This window comes from Rhinolophus ferrumequinum, chromosome 22 (assembly GCF_004115265.2).
Source record: "Rhinolophus ferrumequinum isolate MPI-CBG mRhiFer1 chromosome 22, mRhiFer1_v1.p, whole genome shotgun sequence".
Taxonomy (NCBI): domain Eukaryota; kingdom Metazoa; phylum Chordata; class Mammalia; order Chiroptera; family Rhinolophidae; genus Rhinolophus; species Rhinolophus ferrumequinum.
This window is the reverse complement of record NC_046305.1, coordinates 49,394,462-49,411,265: the sequence shown is the minus strand read 5'-3', so window position 1 is coordinate 49,411,265 and position 16,804 is coordinate 49,394,462. Positions and strand designations below refer to the sequence as shown.

Here is a 16,804-nt window from a genome sequence, read left to right as displayed (position 1 = left end):
TATACCAAAATCACATGGAGAACTTGCAAAGAATCTCTGGGCATAGGGATAGGGTGCAGGAATCTTCCCTTTTCCCACAAATTTCCTATGTAATTCTTACACCATCACTAAAGAAGCAAAGTAAATACTTAGTTCAAAATCTGAAGAACCATCTCCTGGATGATCACTGATTGGCTCAGGCCCTAACAGGTTTCGCAGGATTCTACAGTCTCAGAACAGGGAGCAGAGTGACTGGTGCGAGATCAACGCTACATGCTTTCAAAGTTGGAAATGGGGAACACAATAACTAGCACAGTGTCTACATAAGGGGGAAGGAAGGCCAGTATTGGGGGGGGGGTGGAGAAGGGAGAGAAAGAGGCACATGTATTGTTTGAGAAAGGATACTCAATATTTGAATGTTATTTTTAGGGAAAACCCCACTATTTTCCTGCCAGACTAGAGCGCAAAGCTCAGTGATAATTGACAAGCAGGGCGCTGCATTAGGGAGACTCTCTCTCTTTGGCATCTTCAGAGATTTTCAAGATCACTGGAAAGATTAAACAAACTGGTGCTTCAGGTCAGTAGCTCTGGGACGTGAAAATAATCTATCATAATGTCTTAATGTGGTTCAAGTACACGTCTGAATGTGGGAACAAGGCTGCATGTCACTTGTCCAAAATATCACACATCTAAGTTTGTTTAGCGCTTAGGCCAGGCCAGCCTAAGCCTAAAAGGATAAAAGGATTGGCGTGAAGAATGATGACATGACAAAAATGATCACAAGATTACACTGTTACAAATTCTTTAGAGAAAGTACATGGTACGGGGAAGGGCACCGAGGGTCCAGGGTTCTCACATTATTTTTGCCATAGAACTCTGTGCTCCTTCGATCAAGTCACTTACCTCTGTGGGCCTCAATTTTCTCAGCTCTAAAACGAGAGTAATAAGTAGATGACCTACCTCTAAGTTTCTTTTACCCCAGCACTGTCTGTACTTTGATGAAGTTTAAAGAGTTTGTGTCAGGCAGTGAGACAGCAGGTAGGACACCTGCCATTCCAAGTACTGACAGAAGGCCATCGTCACAACGGTTCAACTTTCAATTACTGGCCCTTGGCCCTCAAAGAACAAATGGGTCTCCTCGCCCTCTCACCTGGCTGCCCCTAGTTTCTGGAAAGATGGCAAAGGTCTCAGAGCTTTATGATATCACTTGGGAAGAAATGTGAGCTCAAATGAGAACAAGGAAAGAAGACAAATCCTGGAAGAGTGATCAAATGGTATTAGTTGACCAGTTAATTCACGAATACGATTCTAAGCTCGGAGACATTTGAGAAATATGCCAACGGGGGTTGGCCGCAGCCCTGGGCTATGGTCAGTAAGCCTCGGCGTTGTTTTGACTTCAAGAGTTGAAGTTTCCTGGCAGTCACAGAGATAAGCCCGATCTGAAGCCACAGAGAGATAGAAAGATGCTGTACAGATATGTGACCCAATTTTACAAGATCCAATGGATACCACTGCAAGAAAACATAAAACTGACATTCAAAAAACTCCCTGGGGACATGTGGAAGCTGTTCGGGTTTAACACGAATGAGTTTTAGAATAATTGTTGGAGACCAAGAAGCCTGGCAAGAACACAGCTACACAAAGAAAGAAGCCTTTTGCTTAGAGGAATTTATGGTGACAAATCCACATACTTACCCGGTCAGACTAGGGATACTGTCAGCAGGACACGGAAGTGAAATATAACCAAGGGAGACTTGAAAATCTTGGCCTTTCAGGAAAGTATTTTTGCACAGTCATTGAAACTGTTCGACATAAATATGAGAGCTGTGTTTGGGCTCAAGTGTATGCACGTTATATTGCTTCTGATCCAAAGGCAAGTGGAAGGAAAAAAAAAAAGTGGAAGGAAAACACCACCATGAAATATGTTCATTGGGCAGCTAATCAAATAACAGAGTTTATCAGTTTGCAAGTCGCAATAAAAATGAAACCAAACACTCTCTTTGAGTCGGCATGGTGGAAGCAGTGGGGATGGCTCAGTCTTTCTTACATGTCAAAACCTTTTGATTTCACAAGGGCTCAGGTGAACGTACTGTACGGCTGATCATTTACTAAGTGCTCAATGTTGTTTATACTAAATCTCTGCTAATGAGGCAGCTGTGTGTATGTGCGTGTGCGTGAGAGAAAGAGAGAGAGAGAGAAAGAGAGAGAAGTGAGAGAGAGAGAGAGAGAGAGAGAGAGAGAGAGAGAGAGAGAATGATTTAAGGCCATTTTATTTATGCCCAAGAACGAATGCTCTCAAACTCCCTATGTTAGCAAGAATGACCTAATTTAATGGCTTAATTGGTATAGGTCTCAGGCTAATCACCCATCAAATTCTTACTAAATTGTTTTGTGTGTTTTGTGTGTTATTTCTAAAGAGAATTGCACTCTTAGCCATACTGAGATTGTTAGTTATGATACAGAATTATCTAGAACCATTCAGTCTTGTCATACACAGTGGTTTTGGCGTTTCCTTTACACGATGCCTCCTTCTACAAACTGCAGATCAGAAGCTGAGACTTCTGAAAGAAACATCAAAAGAGCCTCGGGAGAAGGCTGTTATCAGGTATTCTTAACATCCCAGTGTAAGCTAATACCATTTGTCACACTGTACAGGGGCCTGCAACTTGTGCAAGGATTTCTACCGCTCTTTTACCCAGAAGCAGATGATTTTGTGAAAGTGGATTATTTTCCCCAAGATCAACAAAACACGAATTAATTACAAGGGCTAACTGGACCAAAAGAACGAATCAAGTCGTTGTTGATGTTCTCTTTTTCATGTGCATGTGAGAAAATCCCTTTTCTTTTCAATATACCTGGACTCCTCAATTTAACAGTGTCTATTTGTACAAACTGGAATGAAACATTCTTTAAATCGCATTTTGCGTCAACTGAGACTTTGGGTTAGTGCAAATCTTACTACAGATTGTAAACTAGTTAATCATCCAGAAAATTTAAGAATAATCATTCTATAGAAAATAATATGTATTGATTGGTCTACAAAACGACTCAACACAATATAACAATGGTTAAATGACGGGAGATCCCTTTATTAGACTCCTTTACTTCTCATGACCTTGTAGTTACTTTCAAATATTCAATAAGAATCCTTACTCTTCCTACCAGAACACAATCAGATAGTATGGTATTGTAACCATAACCATGACATACATCTCGTTAAATCTGGTGTGCAAGCCCACTACAAGGAGTAAGAGCCATATTTCACCCATAGAAAGGAGTCACCTATAGAAAGGAAAATGGCCTCTTACCTGGCGTATGGCTTATGGAATCCCAGAGTTACACATACTTGTAGAAAGATGTCCCTTCCTATAGACCAGCAACAATGACACACACAGGGAGGGATCTTAGGGGAAAAGGACCCACACAGTTCCAGATGTCGCAGGTAAATCCTGGTAGAGGCAGGCTGGATACTTATCAGTTCTTGATCTCAGTAAAACTGATAAGAGAATAAAATATTTCTTCCACCCTCCAAAATATATTACAACCATTGAGGCTCCACAAAGCTTCCAGAAAGAAGTTAACTCTCAGGCCTCGGTATCTAGTTATATTAACTATATATTGACAAGTACGTTTAAGGCATTAATCAACATTTCTCTTTACAGCTATGCAAATAAAACTTGCCAAATAAAGTAAAATTTCAAAATAAGTGTACTGAACCAGAGAATTGCTAAGCACTCAGGTGAACGAAACCACGCCTTACAGGTGGAAATTTGATTCCAGGGAAGAACCAAGGTAGTAAAATTGACATCGTGCCCTCTCGTCATTATGAATAAACATGGACATCATGCTCTACAGTTAAGAAAAATAAACACATATAAAACCTGAGGTAAACAAAAAATAACAAGGTCACCCTATTTAGCTTTGGGCCCCCCAAAAGACGAAAACTTAAATCTTTCTTGTAAGCCTGGACTCTAACAGAAACCTTAGTATTTATTCCTTCCACACTTACTATAGAGTCCTTCTACAGAGTTCAGCTTTCCCTCTTCCGTTTTTTCTTTCAGTATATTACATGGATTATACGACGTGTATATCACATGTATATCAAATGGATTCCTTTCCTATTCAATAGGTTATAATATTAATAGGCTATAATACTAAAAGTAATTGCAAACCGCAATTACTTTTGCACCAACCTAATACATTATATGTATTGTTCTTTTTGATGCTGCAATGATCTTTAATTTGACCAGGGGACCTCTTCAAGCTGGCTTCTGTGATCTTTTGACATGTCCCTACTAATCTTGGGGCACAGCAAGACATTCCAAGCTGACCTTATATTTTTGTTCCCCCAACTCCAAAGCAGGCGTTTCTACAAGGAATCCTAATTTCTTTTAACGGGAAATGGCATTTGGAAACGAAGCACTAACTGTGCTTACTGCTGCTGGGGTATCACTGCTTCTAGACCCTACTGATGGGTCTCAAGAATCGATATGGACCTCTCCAACGCCAATCCAACACCACTGGGTTCTTCCTCAACTCTCATTTCATATTTTCGTCGTCCTCCTCCCAAGCTTCCTGACAGTATCAATGTTTTTATTAATTTGCTCTATCCTACAATACACACACAACAGCTTCACAATTATTATACTTATTCCACCACCAACAGTAAACTTACTAAGTTCTATTAAGAGATGTCCTTGAGATATACCCCGCCATGGATGTACAGACAAGCAGTGCCTTCAAAACTTACTTGAGTTCTTTTTTCCCCTCTGGCTGCTTGAAGGCCCGCTGCCATCATGAACGACACAGTAACTATTTGGACCAGGAAGTTCATGACCAATAGACTACTTCAACGGAAACAGATGGTCATCGACGTCCTTCACCCTGGGAAGGCAACAGTACCTAAGACAGAAATTCGGGAAAAACTAGCCAAAATGTACAAGACCACACCAGATGTCATCTTTGTATTTGGATTCAGAACCCATTTCGGTGGTGGCAAGACAACTGGCTTTGGCATGATTTATGATTCCTTGGATTACGCAAAGAAAAATGAACCCAAACATAGACTTGTAAGACATGGCCTGTATGAGAAGAAAAAGACCTCAAGAAAACAGCGAAAGGAACGCAAGAACAGAATGAGGAAAGTTAGGGGGACTGCAAAGGCCAATGTTGGTGCTGGCAAAAAGAAGGAGTAAAGATTCGTCAGTGTCTGTGGTGATTGAGCAGATTTTTCATGAGAAGACTAATAAACTACAAACTTTAAAAAACAAAACAAAAAAAACCCAAACTTACTTGAATTAATCATATTGTATGTGATCATCTTATCATGTGATATATAATTAAATTCATTTGTCCTGTTTGTTGTTCAGGTTTTTTTGTGTGTGTTTGTTTTTTTATTGGGGAACAGTGTGTTTCTCCAGGGCCCATCAGCTCCAAGTCCTTGTTCTTCAAGCTAGTTGTGGAAGGCACAGTTCACTGGCCCATGTAGGAATCGAACCGGCAATGCTGTTGTTCAGAGCTTGCACTCTAACCAACTGAGCCATCCGGCCACCCTGTTTTTCAGTTTTAAGGTTAGCTTTTTCATTCTTTTGGAATATATAAAACACTGACATGGTCTAAAAAATAAAAACTGTATTGAAATACACTTAGAGAAAAGCCCCTCCCATATCTATATCTTAGACTCCATTCTCCTATATCCCTAAATAAAAACATTTTGTTATTTTCTGGCCTGTACTTCCTGCAAAACAAGCATATCTGCTTCTCCTTTTCCTTACACAAAAGATAGCATACTGTGTACACACTCTTTTGCACTCTGCTTTTTTTTCCCCCCGCACAAAATATAACTTATGGAAACAATTTCATATGGGCTCACAGAGATATTCCTTACATTTATGGCTGCAAAGTATTCCGTTGTGTATGTGTAGTAACCAGTCATTCTTAAATGTGGGAGTTGGGGTCCAATCCTTAGGAAATCGTTAACTCTTGTGACCAAATCCTCATTTCACAAACACAGACAAGTCTTAAGGGGGGGGAGATGGCTTTGAAAGCCATTTAGAGGACAGTGAGAGGGTGGGATAGACCCCAGAAGCCACCTGTAGAATGCTGCTCAGCGAGGCCTAAACCTTCTTCCTCTGTCAGCTGGCCCAGGGCAGCTCCAGCTTTATGCCCTGGGGTCTTCTGGGAGCTCTCTCCCCAAAGAGGCTCCTCCACCCCAATTAAACTGCCTCTGCATTGACATTTGAAGCATCTTTCATTTTTTCCTTATTTTCTTCCTTTCTTTTCTTAAATATAAGGAACACCTGAATATATTCTTTGTAAGTTACGTGATAAAAGAATGCCCAGGGGAAAAATTCATTCTCTCCCCAGACTAACTTCCCTAAGAGTAACTAACCCGTTAACAGGATATAAAGCACAGCTGTGGCTCATTTATAATCCTCCACTGAATCTGACTTCAGTGTAAGGGGCAAAACCTGCCTTCTCTCTCCCTTGCCACACAACGAGTCTAAGACCCCACTTTCCTACTCCAGTGGCCTAGACGCTCAGATGGTGGGTTGTGCCCAGATGGCGGCGGGGGAGCTTCAGCGAGTCGCTACGCCGCTGGAAGTTTAAAAATCAGAATGCTGGCTTATGAACCTTTCTTGTTGGACTTCTAACTTCAAGGTTCTGAGCATCGGCCAACATTCTGAAAAATTTCCGGCAGCTCCGGCACCCGCATCTCCCCGCTCGGCGACCATCACTGTGCGCAGTACCCTACGTAGCCAAGAGGGGGCGCTAGGGGTGGGAACCATCGCTTTTTCGCACTAGGAGCGCAGTGCAGGTGGCTCGGTTTCCCGGGGTTCGACCCGTCCTCGCAGAGCGGCGCCGAAGTCGAGGTTCTTTACGCTGCGGTCGCCCGGGCCCCGGACGGTCGTAGGCGGCGAGGCCCGCGCTGCCCAGGCCTCGAGCACTGGCTGTGCACGCTCGGCGGCTCGGTCCCTTCCACTAAGACCCCCAAAGGGTCCTGACCCCAGAAGCGGTCGGGCTTCTCCCCTAGATGGGAAACGTTCCCTCCACTTCCTGGCGGACGGAGCCGCCTGTCCCGACATCCTGAGAGCCTGACCTGTGTGCGGGCGGAGCGGGGACGAGAGGAGGAGGGGAGCGAAGCAGGTGAAAAAGCCGGGAGGAGAAGGAAGAGAAGGAGACGATGAGAAAAGGGGTGGGAAATGGGATAGGAGGGGCAACCCAAGAAGTCCCACGTCCTGTTCCTGTTCTGAGGACATCAGAACCCCCAGGGCGACGAGAAAAGGGCTGCTGAGAAGGAAAGGCGTCTTTTTTTTTTTTTTCCTGGCAGGAATTTTCCCTCAGAGCAGGAACCTCCACCTAGACAGCAGGTGGATTGGGAGAAGGGCTGATAAACCTTCCCTGTCTCTCATCCCCGGATGGAGTTGATCTCCTCCCAAAGGACAAACCTAAAGGGACGGGCCTGGAGAAAGTGAGTCCAGAACTCCAGGCGTCGCGCAAGAGCAGCCCTCGCCCCGGCTGCGCTCTCTCCCTCTCGGGAGTCGAGTCCCCAACACCGGGTTTTCAGGGTGGTGCGGCCCACGCGGACCTAGCAAGCAGACACAGTACCACCCCATCGGCAGGGTCACACCCCCCCTTCCCCTCCATTCTCGGGGGTAAAAAACAGGGTACCGTCCACGGTGGAATGCGCATTCCCAGTCGCCCTATCAGAAATCTCACTCTGCAGCTCCCAGAGATCTCGCTAAAGCACCCACTCATACGTTCTTGTGACGGTAGAAAATAACATAGACCCGTACACCTCATGCTTTTGGATATGACCAGCTAGTGAATTGAGAATATTCATAACACTATTATAAAAATTAAGTTAAATGACAACAGGTGTACTCACCATACCATTTGCGTAGTGAGTAGTCACGTGGGTTTTTGGTTTGATCTTTCAGGAAATCGAGAGTCTGTGCCCTTACTTTCACAAGTGAAAAACGTTCATACACAATTGTCGTTGGAGTTTTAAATCATACTAGGACTATTAATCCGTCTATTTTTTTTCACCGAAGAATATCAGGGGAGAGCGCGAACGCAGTCCCCCACTACCACAAATTATGCAGTCGAGTTTCCCACATTTGGGGAAATCGCAGGGGTCAGCACATCCGGAGTGCAATGGATAAGCCTCGCCCTGGGAAAACCACCTTCGTGATCATGGTATCTCCCCTGCCAGGTAAGTATGAGTTGGAACTGTTCCGCCCCAACACAGCTTTATACGCCTTACACTGTACACACACGGTCACTTTGTCCGCCGCCGTCCCGCTCCCCCAATTCTCAGTACCTTTTCTTTTACAACCCTCCCAGCTCCTTCATACAATTCTAATAAAATTCAAGCAACATCTCTGGACCACTTCCACAACCCGGGCTAATCTATCGCGGGGAAATCATCCCCCTACGCTGCTAGATTAACATAAGGCATGCCCCCTTCATGACGTATTGGGCCGTTCTTGTTCTCCAACCCACGTCCCGCCCCCAATTTTCTCAGCTGGCCAATGGGCGGGCCGGCTGCTCTGGAGGGGCAGGGACGTTATGATCCCCGCCCACTCACGGCGCCCAGGGATCCGTGGCGTCATAAAGACACAAGATTCCTACCTGCTTGAGTTCTTGCCTTTTATCCTGGGTTACAAACCGAAGAAAGGAATTCTAGAATCGTGTGATATACTAATCCAAAATTTATTTAAGTAAAGAAAGAAGTTGTAAAGCAAGGCATACAAATTATACCATGTATATGAACAAAGTAAAACTATGTGTGTGTGTGATGTATGTAAACACATAGATTCAGGGTTGTAGCTCAAAGTACTACTTGGTGCACATTCTTCCGACTTCATTCTCATAGTGTCCCAGGGATTAAATAAAAGAAGCTGAGGTATTTGCTTGCAGGGTGAGTTTTTTTTTCTCTTATGGATTGGGGAGGAGGAGGTTGGAGGAGGAAGTTGCTCTCCGACTGTGTCTTCAGACCAAAGAGCAAGACGTGAAGTAAGTTGATCCCTGAGGGTGCCCTTGGGTTGAGGAGGAAGATGACTGATTCTTCCGGAGAATCATGGAGGTGACAAAGTGAACTCAAGCACCTTTCTTCCTTCCTCCCTTAGACTAGCTGATTTAGTCTGTTTAAGCCATCTAGTCTATGGTATTTTGTTATGGCAGCCTGAGCTAAGACGAGGTTATTTAGCCATTGGCCTAAGCAGCTTCTCCTACGTGGGTATTTCCAGGATCTGCCCCAGTTTTGTTCATTTCCTGAAATTGGCACTCACAACCTGCTTTCCCCTTTTTAAGGCTGATCTGTGACTTTAGAATGACGACAGATCACCTGGTTGATAATTTCATAGCATCATTTACTACATGTAAGAATGACCTGGACCAAGGATCTTCTTGGAGTTTTGAACAAATTTGACATCTTCACAAATAACAACCTAGAAAGACCTGGAACAGCTGGATTCATATTCTGCAGGGTGATCCCATGACCCCATGTGTTCTGCACTCCCTTGTCTCTCGGGAGATTTCTGTGCTTTGGCTTTTCCAGAACCACAAGACCAGGGTTTGGCTGTTGTTGATGGGCCTGTATCTAGCTCTGGGGAATCCCAGTGAAAAAGGAAAGAATCTCCAGAATCAAAAGTGGGAGACTGTTCTCGTTGGAGGAAAGGAGGCTGCAGGATGAGAGAGGAGGAGGGTAGGGTGTGTGAGTCCAGGATGAGGTTAGGGGAGTTCCAGAAAGAGCAGCTGCCATTCTGGGGCCACAGACTAGAACCACGTGAGTATTCAGGCTCCGGTCCTCCTCCTCCTTGTGCTGCCTCCGAGGCTTTCTCCTTTCCTCCTCTTTGGACTTTTTTTTTGTTATTGTTACCACTCCTCCTCCCTCTCTCTGCTCCTCCTGTACCCGCCTTCCCGACCCGCTACCCCCCAAAAAAGCAGGCCAACACAGGAAAGAGCTGCCCCATTGAGAGGAAGATGAGGGAACATTTTCCACCAGCGGGAGAAACGGGAACACATTTCTCTTTGGCCAGACCAGGCTCGGAGGAGACGGAGTACGATGGCTTCACCTGAGGAGCTCAGCCTCCACAGCCAACCCTTCTCATCCCCGACTCCGAGACCGAAGCACCGCGGGACTTAGGCCAACCCCGGGGATATGTGAGCAAAAGTCAGGAACCTCTGGACACTCACGGCTAACATCTGGCCCGCAGGATCCGGGATACGGTGACTATCCGGTGCCTGCTTCTTTACAAGGCAAGTTCCAAGGGAAGGATCACGGCGCCCCCTCGTGGGCCGGCGCGGGCGGCGCGCAAGGATCCCTTCGTTAGGCTAGGGCCGGTCCAAAGAAAACCAGCTCATGGGCCCCACTTAGACCTGATTGAAAGGTCACAAAGGTTAGTGGGATCCCAGGTGCAGAGACTCCGCCACCACCTGCCGTTTTTCCACCATGCGCTCTTCTCCTGGATGAGCTTTCTACAATCAAAGTTGGCCTTTGGGAGGGAGAAAAAAAGCCACACGTGAAAACCAAACACAACGAATCTAAATTGTATGGTCACCAGTGGAGCACTTCCAGGGTTCTGATTTGGCTTTATCTTGATTTGCTGTTCTCGATTGTGCCTTGAGGTAGCGTCTTAATTTTACTGAACTGTTGAAATTAGCAAAGATCCCTTGTTAGTTCCAATATTAGTTGGCACCTGAGTTAATAGTGTTATGGTGGGCAGAATAATGCGCCCCTTGCTGGATGTCCCTATTCTAATCCCCAGAATTTGTGAATATGCTGTATTGCGTAGCAAAGTGGACCTTGCAGATGTCATTACAGTAATGACCTTGAGATAAGATTACCTTGGATTATCCAGGTGGGCCCTATGCAATTACGAGGGGCCTTAAAAATGGAAGATGTAGAAAAGGAGGTCAGAATGATGATATGGGAGAAAGGCTCTACCTGTGGCTGTTAGTTGTGAAGATGGAGGAAGGGGACATAAGCCAAGGAATGTAGGTGGCCTCTAACGGCTGTAAAAGGCAAAGAAACAGATCATCCCCGAGAGCCCCCAAAAGGTAAGGCAGCCCTGCTAACACCTTCACTTTAGTCCTGTGTGGTCCTAACCTACAGAACTGCAAGATAATAAATCTGTCTTCTTTTACGTCACTAAGTTTATGGGAACTTATGACAGCAATAGAAAGCCTAGACAACTGTCTAGCTCATTCACTTTAGCAGCAATAAAATCAGAGGGATATAATCAACCACCATTCCGCAGGTTGTCTGTCTTTGGTTGTCAGCTCAAGAGATATTTTTACATATTTTAAATTTTAAGTGTTACGTTAGGTATCTACCATTTTTTCCTTTTCTGTTCTTTTCTATAGGACTCTCACCCAATTCTCCCCACAGGCCTCAACATGGTAAATTGGGAGACATTGGTGGTTATACCGCCTGATTTTTTTTTGTTTTTAAGAGTGGGCTCTGTTTTTGTCACATAGAGGGAAAGAATATAATTTGCAAAAAGTATTAAGTATTGTGGAATCCTCTCAAAGACATGTTTTTTTGTTGTTGTGTGTTTTTTTGGCAACAATTTTTAAGACAAAGAAGAGCTACTTTTTGATATTTTGCAAAGGGTGAACTACAAGAATAGCTTTTAAGTCTTTTCCCCAAGAGTAATTTGTGACTGGCTCCTGATCAGATCTGAGATTCATATGTCATGTGTTGTTGCTTTCATAAACGTTATGTACATAAAATGATATTTGAATTCTCCATTGGTTAGAGATTATACTGTCAATGTCCACCAGCCCTGGCAGCACAGGGACGAGGGAAGAATTACTGGGATGATGGAATAATCACAGGGCAAGAGGTCCTCAAAGTTTGCTACTTTGTCTTTAAGTAATACTTAACAGTTTTGCTGACTTTTCGTCCATTCTGCTGATTTTGCCAGTGAGTTCCTCTGTGTTGACAGCCAAAGGCACTCATGGAAATACGAGTGAGAAAGCAGATACTGAGAGTCACACCGTCTATGATACTATGAAAGTAAGGCTTGTCTCTAGTTCAGGCATGAGTCTGTTGGTGCATCTTTTTGTTACTGTTGGTGGTCGTGGTTGTGGTGACAGTGGTTGAGTTTTTGTTGTTGCTACTTTAATTTTTTAACTTTTTCTAGGAAATAATTGTGGACTGATAGCTTCCTCTTAATTCCGGACGCCAAAAGTACATAACTAAGGACTTTCCCCAAGGAATGTTTTAAGATCTTTATGTCAGCATTTATAGAATGACTTACACACTTTTCAATGAAAGGTTCTTAATTAAAGTAAAATAAATTTCTAGTTTTGAGTCAATGTTACAGAACAATGTTTTCCAAACTGTGGTCTGCAGCCCAGCTGCCTAAGAATCACCTGGGTGCTCCAGTGAAAAATGCAGCGTGTAGGGCCCCACACCAACTAAATCTCTTGCAACTGGAGCCCAGGAAGTAGCTTCCATAATCTCCACATCTGATTCTAAGGCACCTCAAATTTAAGAACCACTCCATATTTTTAGATTGGGGAGTCTTACAAAATAACGAAGAAGGAAAATCTTTTTCTTTTCTTTTTTTTTAGTCTGTAGAGAACGTCATTACGATTTTATTAAAGCATATTCGATAACAAGCTTTTTCTTTTAAACTTAGACTTCCAGCATGAGACTATGAGCTTCTCAAACGACAGTTTGTCTTTTCTGTTCTTACACACTCAGCCTAGAGACTGGGGCAGACGTGGGAAAGAAAGCAGGCGGAGAAAAGCTTTTTATTTCTTTATGCACATTATGCTTTAATAGCCACCAGAAAACTGTTTCATTTTCTCTCACAGACCCTGTCCACCAGTTATGTTGGCTTTCAACATAGTGCTGTAGCAACATATATAAATATGTATCATACATTTATACACACGTACACACATTCTAAAGCACTGTGTAGACACAGACTAGGCTTTCGCACAACTGGGGGCCTCGCACATGCCACCTAAAAAGGATCAATGGTTTGCTTTACACAAGACTTTCAGTGGGCTTGGTCTGGCCATGAGTCCCCACTTCTCTAGAGAGAAGTTACGATGCTAAAACGGGACAGCGTGTTTACAGTGAGGACAGTACCCATTGGAGATCCTAAAAGAACAGACACAGGAGATGCTACACCAAGCAGGAGATGGTATCTGGGAAGTCACCTCTTTCACCGGGTGGCTTCAAAGAACTCAGGTGCTGCCGTGTAGGCTGCCATCCAGCCTGCCTGGGACCCGGCCGAGCTGGCCCCGGGTCCCATGTGGATCTGTGAGTAATGCTGGCCGAGCCCCAGTGCCCAGCAGGGCACCGCTGCTCAGTCGTGTGCTTTTCGACCTGCCGAGAGGCTCCAGTGTTGGGACCGCGTGGCCCCCTGCGTGGCAAGCAGGGTCCTGTTTCCCCTGAGCTGACATCTGAGGAGAGCTGCTGAGGTGAGCTGTGCTAGTTCCTGGCCCTGGGGCGGTTAGAAGCAGTGTCACAGGTCCTCTACAAACTACACGTTTTGCTTCGTGCCAGACCAGGTGGACCTTTCCAGAAGAGCAGGAAAGGCTCTCTGCCGTTCGGCCTGCCTGACCAGGCCACTTCTCTGGCTCCTTCTAGATCCTCCAGCGGGTGAGGAGTAGGGCCGAGATCTCCTCAGCAGATAGGTAGCTGGGTGAAAGGGGGGCAGGCCCACCCCTCTTGCTGTTTTAAGGACCTCTGGTGGCTTCGTTTCTTGCATGGCTCCTGGAAGGCAAGGGTCACAAGACTGGAACGCCTGGCAGAGCCCTTAGGGATTTCACCTGAAGACAAAAATAAAACAAAGTAAGGCTCTATTTTCAGGCCCTGCTGGTGACGGCTGAGGCTGGAGCGACAGCTGAGTGGTGCCAGAAGCCAGGAGCATAAGAAGAGCCTGTTAAGAGGATGAGCTGAGCAGATGCGCCGCAGTCTGGGGGGCAACTGGTGCCACCAGGTTAGAGGAAAGCTTCCGCGCGCGTGTGCGAGACCCCTGCTCAAAACCCCTGCACACTAGTGGTGGAGTCCGACCACTGGGGACCTGAACTCTCTAATTCACTTGGGAGCAAAATCGTGGCTTTTGTGATCTCTTTCGGGGACAAGAAGGGCTTTGTAGGGCACGTGCACATATAGAAACAGCGTGTTGTAGGAAGGAGAGGCCATTTTGCAGGGAGGTCCCCCATTAAGTTTATGTCCCATTTACTTGCTGAGAAGGGAAAGGGGCCAGGTCAGCAGCAGGGACCTCAGAGGTCAGCTGGGTCTAGTGCCACTTCTTCTAGACGAGGGGCAGCGGGCTCACAGAGACTGAGGGGCCAGCCAAAGCCACAGAAGCAGTGGGTGACAAGCCCGGGATTAGAACTCAGGCCTCAGGACTTTTCCAATGGCCGAGAGGAAGCAGAGAGGAAACTTCCAAACTGGGAGAAGCCAGCGGGTACGTGAGGCGGTTGGGTTACCTTTGCTGGGACAGGAATAAGGCTTTACAGAGGCAATCTTGTAAGTGTTCTTCTAAAAAGGCTCAGGAAAGAAAGGAAGCATCAGAGAAAAACAAAAGGGAATTAGCGAGAAAAAAAAAAAAGAGAGAGTTCCATTAGGGCCCAACCCATTTTCACATGGTGGGGTCAACATTCTGAGGTACAATTAGGAACTTTCCGAGGAATATGCTCTGTTGCTTATGGCAAAGCTTTACAATCCAGGTGAAAAGATTTAGTTTCTGATTTTTAAGCTATTTCTAACATCGCAAGGTTTTCTTTAAAGTACTTGCTAGGGAATGTATCAAATTGTTTTAAATAACTGTAGAAAATGTCTGCCATATGTATAAAATCTTTCCCTTTAAGTTTTGTTCTTTATTTATTATCAAATTCTCTTGTAGGTCAGTAAGAACCAACATTTTTATTTTGTGGTATTGCTTAACAGAAAAAGATGTATCAAAAGAAAATTTCTGGTTTTGGCCCAATAGTGTGCAATGAAACCAATTTGTTAGGTTGTGTCTTGCTTGTATTTTTTTCATAAAGTAGTACAGAAAACACCAGAACACATGACCGGCCTCAGCACCCCTTTACGGAAAGCAAATTCAGAGGCCGGCTGCCGTGTGTCCTTTGACTTCCGGAATCAACTGAATTGCATTTTTCCAGTGTCCTGACTTGGCAGAAAAAGAGGGATAATTGGAGTAAAGACGGGAGATGACGACATGTGAGAGTGAGCCGAGATGTTGGGGAGGGAGAGACTTTTGAGTGGGGAAGCTGAGGGGGACGGGAAGAAGGATGCTTCTGGAGGACCTGTGCTCCTACGAGTAGACCAAAAATTGTCTTCCGGGAGGTCAGAGCAGGTGAAGATCACCTGCAGACTCTGATGACAGATGGTGACGTGTCTGGGGTGGGATGTGTGGCTCTGACTGGTGCACTGGTTTCCTTACCTCCAGATTAGTCCTCGCCTTCTTCAAAACATCATGTGTCCTAGTCACTGAAACCACAAAACAGCCCAACAGGCAGAAGTTACCAGCTGGGCCCACACCTGCCTTGGGTGTGTGCTCCCAAGTGTGTCTTTCTGGCCGGTCAGCCCGGGGTCTCCTGCTGCCTGCCCATGTCCCCTCCCTCTGCATTCATGACAACTGATGGCAAAGGGGGCCCGGGGACATCACATCAGTCTCCCCCCTCCCCCCGTCCTCAGCCTCCCCCCTGGGACATCACATCAGTCTCCCCCCGCCCCTAGCCTCTCTGGTCCCACAGTCCATCCGAAGCACAGGTGGGGAGTCGGGGACCCCCCTCCCGCCCCGTTTCCTCTCTCTGGCTTGGGGGCACCCACACTGGCTGAAGATGAACTGCTCCATGCACTCCTTCTGCTGGTTGGCGGTCTTCAGACGCTCAGCTGTGCTCTGAAGGAGGCGGTCCTGTTTGGAGAGTTTGGTTCTCAGTTCCAAGAGTTCCCTCTTCACGGACTCTCCCTGGGGAAGAGGAACAGACCCTTTGCCAAAGGTAGAAGGCCTGCAGCGCCCTGGGCTTGATGGCTCTTTAGAATCCCAAATCGGATTCTACAGTCTTCTCAGCTATTTCTGGACTGGATTTCCTCCACAAAAGCCTCGAAAACCCTCCAGCTGCTGACGGCTTAGGATGAGACCTTCCGGTAGGGACGCTAAGAACCGGGAGCCCCCAAGCGGATCGGCACCGGCCCATGGCCCTGGTGCTGAGGAGACCCTGACTCCAGGCCAGGACCGAGCCTCCCGGCCGGGGGTGGAGCTCAGGTTGGGTGCTGACGTTGCCTCAGTCGGCGTGACAGGGAGACTTGGCTGGGACCGTTATGCCTGGGGAGACAGGGCTGGCCTGAGGCAGCTGCAATTCTGTTCAGTACTTGTGCCGACCTCAACACAGCGAAGCAGCCCCTCCCTCGGAATCAGCACAGGTGGGGCCCATTAGGTGTCAGTGGTATCATCTGGGTTAGAAGCCCTGGGAGGGGACTCTGAGACCTGCCTATCCAAGGTGCCACCAGCCAGAGAGAGCAGGCCTGAGATCTGAGAGCACCTGGGGCTGGCTGATTCTCCCCAGGCCTGCCCGAGAGATGCAGATTTAAGTGATTTGCTGGGATTCCCGTGGGTGGCTAGAAGAGTCTTACTGTCTCACAGTGACATTCTGTGACCCTGTTTGACCTCGTGGACCTGGGTGTGGGTGTGGGTGGGGGGAGTGATGCTTTAACACATCCCTGAAGTTCAGCTCAGGCCAACTTCAGAAAGTGGAACTTTCTGGGTTCCTAGGGTTCTCGTGTGTCTGCCTTATCCAGACCCTTCCCTTTCCTCTTTGATCTCTCATCTTGCGGGGTGGGCAG

The 16,804-nt window shown here is 46.2% G+C and overlaps 2 protein-coding genes, 1 non-coding gene and 1 pseudogene across 24 annotated transcripts in view; 2 read left to right on the top strand and 2 right to left on the bottom strand.

Annotated features, from left to right (window-relative positions):
• The first annotated feature begins 1,154 nt into the window (after window positions 1-1,154).
• On the top strand, window positions 1,155-1,983 carry LOC117015377 (ER membrane protein complex subunit 2-like; annotated as a pseudogene).
• Window positions 1,984-4,751: 2,768 nt separating this feature from the next.
• On the top strand, window positions 4,752-5,189 carry LOC117014913 (40S ribosomal protein S24-like). Its single transcript, XM_033093206.1, has one exon. It carries the CDS (start codon window positions 4,776-4,778, stop codon window positions 5,172-5,174), a length of 399 nt encoding a protein of 132 aa, XP_032949097.1. The 5' UTR covers window positions 4,752-4,775; the 3' UTR covers window positions 5,175-5,189.
• A 2,849-nt stretch (window positions 5,190-8,038) lies between these two features.
• On the bottom strand, window positions 8,039-8,202 carry LOC117015506 (U1 spliceosomal RNA). Its single transcript, XR_004421738.1, has one exon. It is a non-coding gene; the product is annotated as a U1 spliceosomal RNA (small nuclear RNA).
• A 4,542-nt stretch (window positions 8,203-12,744) lies between these two features.
• The window catches only part of LOC117014346 (myomegalin), a 175,784-nt gene continuing 171,724 nt past the window's right edge, over window positions 12,745-16,804 (bottom strand). For 12 of the 22 annotated variants that reach the window (XM_033092085.1, XM_033092084.1, XM_033092075.1 and 9 more), the window contains 4 exons: window positions 15,791-15,929; window positions 15,402-15,448; window positions 14,443-14,494; window positions 12,745-13,776 (listed from right to left, as the gene is read on the bottom strand). In XM_033092085.1, the coding sequence (XP_032947976.1) occupies window positions 13,631-13,776; window positions 14,443-14,494; window positions 15,402-15,448; window positions 15,791-15,929 (384 nt within the window). In that variant the 3' untranslated portion in view covers window positions 12,745-13,630. Of the gene's footprint in view, window positions 13,777-14,442; window positions 14,504-15,401; window positions 15,449-15,790; window positions 15,930-16,804 lie in introns of all 22 variants that reach the window. The other 10 variants (XM_033092083.1, XM_033092097.1, XM_033092079.1 and 7 more) reach the window with 3 other exon arrangements.

What these genes read in the sequence shown, in the direction of transcription:
- LOC117014913 (XM_033093206.1), top strand. Translation starts at nt 4,776, where the DNA reads ATGAACGACACAGTAACTATTTGGACCAGGAAGTTCATGACCAATAGA.